The 7,500-nt window shown below is 39.5% G+C and overlaps 1 protein-coding gene across 1 annotated transcript in view; it reads left to right on the top strand.

Annotated features, from left to right (window-relative positions):
- Nucleotides 1–1,690, top strand: part of LOC147469445 (uncharacterized) — a 3,171-nt gene extending 1,481 nt beyond the window's left edge. The window contains exons 2-4 of the mRNA XM_086548522.1: nucleotides 426–538; nucleotides 889–1,001; nucleotides 1,125–1,690. Of these exons, the coding sequence (XP_086404648.1) occupies nucleotides 426–538; nucleotides 889–1,001; nucleotides 1,125–1,690 (792 nt within the window). The remainder of the gene's footprint in view (nucleotides 1–425; nucleotides 539–888; nucleotides 1,002–1,124) is intronic.
- The last annotated feature ends 5,810 nt before the right edge of the window (nucleotides 1,691–7,500 follow it).

Genomic DNA, 7,500 nt, shown 5'->3' on the forward strand with positions numbered 1-7,500 from the left:
TGACTGAAGTGAACCCTTGACAGGTAACTGATCCCCTGCTAAACCCATCCCAGATCTCTCTCCTGTTCATTTTTCTGAAATCGAGAGAACCAAATACTTGAAGGGTCAGTGCAAACTATCACGAAATATGCCCCCTTTTCGTTCATTAAATATTATCAATATTATGCATGACATGGAAAATAGACCTTCGATATAAATCTACTATGAATGTAGCAATGAGGTGCTTGAATTCTGTTCCATGCATTATCGAAATATCTTAAAAGGATATGTGTCATCATAATAGATAACAAGTTTAAAATACTACAAAGCAATTTAAAGTTCACACATGTCATCTCTTACTGTGGGCAACTATGTGTTCTCTTCTTAATCGGATTCTGTTGGTCCTCTGCCCTTAAACTAACACCTGCTTTGCGAGGCATCCGCAGAACACCTCAGGCAGTCTGGATGACTTCGAGCGCATGTTAGACAAAAGGAACGCTTGGTGGGAAGACCTGGACGCCGAGTCGATGTCCATACCCAACCTTCGTGTTTCATTGAGGTCAGTCGGTGTGTGCGTTACTTGGCCAGGTCAGACTTGGTGTATTGATATTACCGCTTCGTATTGATTCGACATTATATAAGTAGTACTTGAGGCTGCACAACACTCATATTTCCTCTGATATACTGCAGATGTTAAGAGGGTTAGTACAAGAGTTTTCACTGCCCAGATTTCCTTACTATGCCGGATAATAAGCGGATAATAACTAGACAACGCATTAAATCAAAATGGCTATAAAACAAATACAACGATTACTTCAGGCAGGAGATGGATCCCCTAGCCGATGTGGTTTGATGCTACATGACACTCATTTTGTTTATGTTGTATTACAAAAAAATGTCTAATTTAAGGTTCTGCACTTTTATGGTGAGAAACTTCTCGTCCTTTGGATACGATAAAGGCGTTCTTCTCCTGAGGAGGATGGCGGAGGGCGTCGACCCAGTTCCCGATCTCTTAGTGACCGGTGAGTGAGCGGGAACGTACAACTGCCCTTGACGCTATGGTTTATAACCAAATGAAAATAAATCTATGTATATATTAGATCCACATACCAGATACCTACGACAGCTGTGTTACGTTTGCACAGGCTATTCTACCTGGACGCTGTCGATGATGGACTGGGGGTCCAATATTCCATATCTCAGCATTATGGACCGCGCGAGGGAGGGCGTGCGTCGTCTGACCAAGCTGCTCCATCAGATGTCCCTCCGGACGCGCGTCCTCGTGCTCTCCGAGAGCAGAGTGAAACCTCTTGCGCGCCATTTCCACCCTCGGCGCTTCGACGTCTTCGCCGATGGCAACATCGAGTGGGGCGAGAGGATGTTCCTCCACTACCTCCGGGAGGTGGAAGGCTCCGAAATACGAGAGGGAAGGTCGCCCTCGGGCTCCCTAGACGAGAGGGACTGGCTGAAGGCCGACTCGGAGGGCCTCTGGTGGTGGGACTCGCTCCTGCCTCATGGCCTGGCCGTGAGGGCGGTGTGCGCGGAGCTGCACGCGCAGGATCTCACTCTCACGCCGCAGTACGGGCGCCTGAGATGCAATGACACCAACCACGACGGCGAGACGACACTGCAGTTGGGGGCGACTATGTTGCTCAATCTTGTGTGTAACACAGCTGTCAGTTTGCAAACCGATAATGTTTGCTGCCAATAGATATTCACTTATTACCTATGTATAGCTCGGTTCTAAAAGAAATCTGATACTTTCTGAAGTTATATTTTGAGTCCTACTAAGTCGATGATAATGTATATTATAAGCATGTCTAATCTACCACTATATTCAAAGTGGCACGGCTTACGTTTTTCTCTCAATTTATCTCTCTCTCTCTTTCTTTATCTATATTTCTCTATCGATTTCTTTTAATATCTCTATTTCTCTAGGTTTCTGTAGTAACTGAAGTAAAATCACATTTGATCACTAACGTTTATGGTTGATATGTAAATGATAGAATACTTGAAAGGTGTTGCTGGCAGACCAGTACATTTCTGACGCGGGTCTTACCATGAGGTGAGAAAAACAAACAGATCCTGATCCACCTTTTTTTCCAATGTCAATCCAGACGGAGATCGCTGTACCAGATCCGCGACAAGTCAGTTAGAAGAACCTTTCGGGAAGCGGCAGAATGAATCGATGGAAAAAAGGTAGAACTAAAGAAGGAAATAACCTGATATACGGTAAAAGATCAGAGGTTTTCCTATCAAAGAGACACTGTCACACAACGAGAAATAAACGGACGAAAGTGAGGGATCAAAGAAGAAGAAAAAGAAAGTAGAACATCCAATGACAATGATTGGTTTAGCTGTGCTGGTAAATTCAAATATATTGGTAAGACAGGGAAAGGCGTCTTAGCATTGATTGAAGGTGCGAGCACACCGAAATTTGAACCTCTTTTGGTATTTGTGGAAAACCTTTCAAGAAATATACTAAAAGGTACCTTGACAACATGCAAAACCAAAGAGACTGGTACCAACCAGGTCAACGAGTTAATTCAGCATCTGAGCAGGACTTACGGAAGAGAAGAATGGTACTGTTGTTCATCGCAAAACATAGGACCATATCAACCAAAAACTTGCTGTCTGTCCGCCCAATCCTGTCATCAAAGAAGGGAACAAAAAATCAAGGAATTGGTAAGTTCCTCCATTTAGAGTACAGCGTACACAAAGAAGCGGTGTTTTGCTTTGTTTGTTTTCCGTTTTACAAGGGCACTGGAAGAATATCTGTTGATGACGCACGGACTTCCCCAGGTGTGAGAAAATGGCATAAGATGAGAAATATTGGCATTAAAAAGGGGGAAATTAGATTAACACTATTCTAGCCATAGCCATAAAGAAGCCTTAAAAGATTTCACTTTCACTTCGTGAGTCCTAGCAAACAGGCATGAGCCCTTCTTGATAAATCACGCCGAATGGTGATTATACACGAATATGGCCATGCAGCCTACACTGTAAAGATCATGAGCATCATTTGCGACATAATTCGGGTTTGACAATCCAAGGCACTCCATTTCGTGGGCGTGATGAGGTCAACTTTCTGCAAATAGTACAGCTCGTCAGTCGTCGTTGTAGCCTTCTAAAACATTGGCGTATGAGATAAGACTGAGGCCTTTCCACATCACCTACTTGAGTTCTCAAACCCAAAATGAGTTCATTAAAATTTTGGGACATCTCACGCAGAAAAAAAATATATATATCAGTGATGCAACTGTATCCTCCGAGTTGGCTGACATAACGCTAGAATGGATACGCATCAAATACTTTATCAACAAACAGTTAATAGAACAACTTCTGTGCTTGCATACTTTGACCAAAGTCTGTAATTTTAAAGTTTAAATGGATCCAATATAAACATCAGTAATTTGTACTTTCACTCCTATGATTTTACAACTTCCAAGTCTGATATTTATATAGACTTTCAAATAGAATTGGACATGAAAAAAATCAATACTTGTTCACGACAAAGGGAGCCATTCCCTATATTCATAGCCAAGCTTACAGAATGAAAGCCTTTATGGAGCGCAGTAAAGCAAGCAAGTTGGCAACATTCATGTTCGAAATGCTAAGACACCTGTTCGCCTTTTTTCTCCAGCAGCACAAATCGTACAGAAATTTTACAGAAAGAGATAAAGGACATTCAAGTTACTCTTCAGCTTAAAAGCCAGAGAAGATGGGTTGCTCGATCAGCGTCTATCGACAGTGTACGGATCTGGCTTAGAGAGACAATAGGCCTCTTGAACAATGCCTGACGAAGTGGCAAACTGTAACAAAGAAACAAGCGATAAAGCCTTGTCGCTCTAAAGAAAGTTCTCGATTGAGTTTCATGTGAGTCAACCTACGACTGCAAAGTGCTCGACCGGCAACTTCAAGATGAAGGTCTCAGTTTGCAAGGCGCTTTGTTCCCTGTTTCATCCACAACCACGTCGCTTGAGAAAATACGAAATGAAGAATAGGCAAATAATCAGGTAAAAGCAGAAAGTGTCGGCAGACAAAATGGAATCGTGAACACCGAGAGAATAACCAGTTTTTTAAACATAGAAGCGTTTGTTGTGCTCAGCCATCCTATTACAGACTGAAAAAACTGGAGCCAGATTTTGAAAAGATCAGACCCTTTTCCAATTTGCTGTCACCATGGACTGACGCTAAGATAGACATTGCTGAAGATTTATCCTAATGAGCATTAGTAGTGTAAGCCTCCTAACAGAGCTAAATGTCCCGTGGGATGGTGACAGCGAGAGAAAGCGCTTAGAGATAAGGAAATGAAGGAATTCGTAAAGTATCTCCATGCAAAGGAAAGTTGTTAATTCACTTATCATTATCATTATTAGCGTTACTGTTATATCAACATCATTATAAACTGCAATGTGCTCACGACCATTATCTGTCTTATCGATGTATTATGCTTTTGCTCTCACTATTGGCATATTATTCGCACTAATTGGCGCTGTAGTTGATGATGTAACGATTATTACTATTATCACCCTACTGATAATTCTAGGACTAGCAATAGCATGAAAAGAAGAAATTTTTCTATCATGCAATATGCCGAATACCTGTTTGCTGAAGTCACGCTCCTGTTGCTAGCAACGAGAGGGCCCTCGGCGAGCTTAGGCTGGTCAACAAAATCTGCGCAGTACCATGGTATAAATCGATCGGAATCTTTAATTATTGTTGCTTGCGAGAGTGATTACGCGGAAGAGCAAGATCTAGAAACAGTTATGAAGCCCTGGGTTCAGCTAATGAGAAGGTGAATGCCATTTAAATCATTTAGTTCTGTTTTTTAGATGTTCACTTTCTGCCATAGTTCTCCTGCAAAGTCTCTGAGACCTAAGTGAATGATTTTGATTTCTCTCAGGTAAATTAATACAAAAATACTTTTGATGAAAGTGGATAAAGGATACATCTATTTTGCATTTCGTCTCCTTGAAGAATGATCTAGAAACTTGAAAGAAAAAAGCCACAGATAATTCGGTCAACATTGACATTAATAATCAGTTAAATATTGCATTTGGTGAATTTTAAAAGAAAAAAAAAACTCCCAACATATACGGCGCGGTTATTTCTACGCCCATATTAATTGCGATTGAATTGCGCGTTTTATATATATGTACAGTAAGAAAACATCATGGCAGGGAGTCTCTTTCACATATTCGTTCGTCTTTGCCCGCCTGTGTCAGCGTGTGCTGACTCGTGAGAGAATGTGCCAACGAGTGTTGACTCGATCTGAGCTTGGTCCTTACCCAACGCAGTGCCCAGCTACGTCAGTAACCGCCAGGTGACAGTGGAAGCTCACGAGCTTGGACGGGACTCGATCTGCCGACCACGGGGATGTGAAGTCGACACGCTACCAATGAGCTTACCAGACGGCTATTGTGAGCCAAATAGATATTCACTTCTAAAAAACTAGATCAACTAGCTCTTGGATCCTTTTCCTAGAAAAAAATACTCACTTTTTCGATCTGTAGTTGGTAGACAGTAATGAGTCATATTTGCCGTAAAAGGGTAAGATTTTACGAAAGGTGGAAATTTCCTCATCGGCTACCTAAGACCTGACCCCCCCACCCCCCAAGACGGTTTTGCCCCTAGCCGGTCGCTATGCTCGAGTCAGCTCACGAACTACCGCAGAGTAGCTCCCTAGCGATCGAACTTCACGCTCTCTAAAACCAAAGACCTTTAAACAACAGAGTAAAGATAGATATATAAGATGTATGTCGTATACACTATATATGTATATATGATATAATATATATATACCATACATATACATATATATAGTACATATATATTTTACATTATATGTGAATATATATATATATTATATATATACATATATATATGTACTTATATATATATATATAAATATATATATGGTATAGATATATATAATATATGTGAATATATATATATAGATTATATATATACATATATATATGTACTTATATATTATTATAATATATTATATATTTGTACATATATATATACATATATATAATATATATATATACGTATACACATATATAAAAATAAATATATGTATATATACATATACATATACATATATATATGTATATATATATATATACATATATATGAATATATATATATTATATATACATATATATATGTACATATATATATATATATATATATATATATATATATATATATATATATATATATATATTATATATATACATATATATATGTACTTATATATATATATATATATATATATATATATGTACACACACGCACACACATATATATGTATATATATACATGTGAAACAGCACCTTGTAACTTATATTTGCTTCCGAGTTCTGGTAATGGTAGGAACCCTTCACATCCAGGTCAGTTCGGAGAGGTTTGCGAAGATGTCGTTTCGCCCGGGCTATATGCACGAGTGCTGACTATTAGGCGTCTAATTAAATCATCTGTGCGTTGGTGCGCTAACCACTCGTTACAAAGAATATAACAGAAAGTATGGCATCCGACAATTTACATATAAGTTACCTTATGGAGTTAGCGGCCGCAGATATGCAAAGTAGATCTCTGAGATGCGACAGGAAAAATGGATACCTTTTCTCTCCACACGAGATGGACACTTAGTATGATTTTAGAGGTGTTACAGCCTTTAAATGTCTCGTTATATTGAAGGAGGTCACTGTGCAAGGCGTTATGCAGAGAGTACTAGCACCTAAAACTCTATATTGTTATACTTCAATGTGCTTGTGAAAAGGAATGAGTAAGTGTGTGTAATAACCCCCCCCCTCTCCTACTCTCGTTCTTCTCTCCTATTACCTGTGGCCTCAATTTGGTTATTGCTTCTGCTAGGCTAACTGCTGTTTGGTCATCCAGCGGCCAAACTGCCTTACCATGTGCTTGCTATATCGTAAAAAATGTATGAGCGTGGGTGTTACGATACTGTAAGGAATTTGTAAGTTACGATGTTACAAAGTCCTCAAACTCGTAACCGACAGGTTGTTCTGAGTATACGGGCCCCATCCATTACAGAGCAGTTGTTTTAATTATATTATTAACATAATCATTATTACTTTTATATTATCATCACCATAAATTGTTTATAATACTCCATGATCATTATTATCCCAAACTGTTTAATAGATATGTTTTCCATAGTTGTACACGCCTGGCAGCGCTGCCCTGGAACTCTTGACTGTAGTTTAAACATGTTTTTTTTTTCATATGTATTATAATAGTCCATGGTAGAACATGGGATATAAAGAAAAAAATAAGATTTTTAGATATATGAGAACCATTGTCAAAACGACGAAACTGGCATCTGACAGCGAATCAAAACAACTTACGACATTGTAAAGCCGCGCAGCCTTACCGCGCAACTAGACGTCTGTGGTACAATCGCGACAGGACGATTGTACTACCAGACGTGCCTCAGTGCAAGTAGGTCCGGCGGCGCATCTGCTCCGCAAATCTAGCTTGTCCTTATCT

This window comes from Penaeus japonicus, unplaced genomic scaffold, assembly GCF_977035675.1.
Source record: "Penaeus japonicus unplaced genomic scaffold, GWHDUDI00000001_assembly GWHDUDI00000021, whole genome shotgun sequence".
In the NCBI taxonomy this organism is placed as follows: domain Eukaryota; kingdom Metazoa; phylum Arthropoda; class Malacostraca; order Decapoda; family Penaeidae; genus Penaeus; species Penaeus japonicus.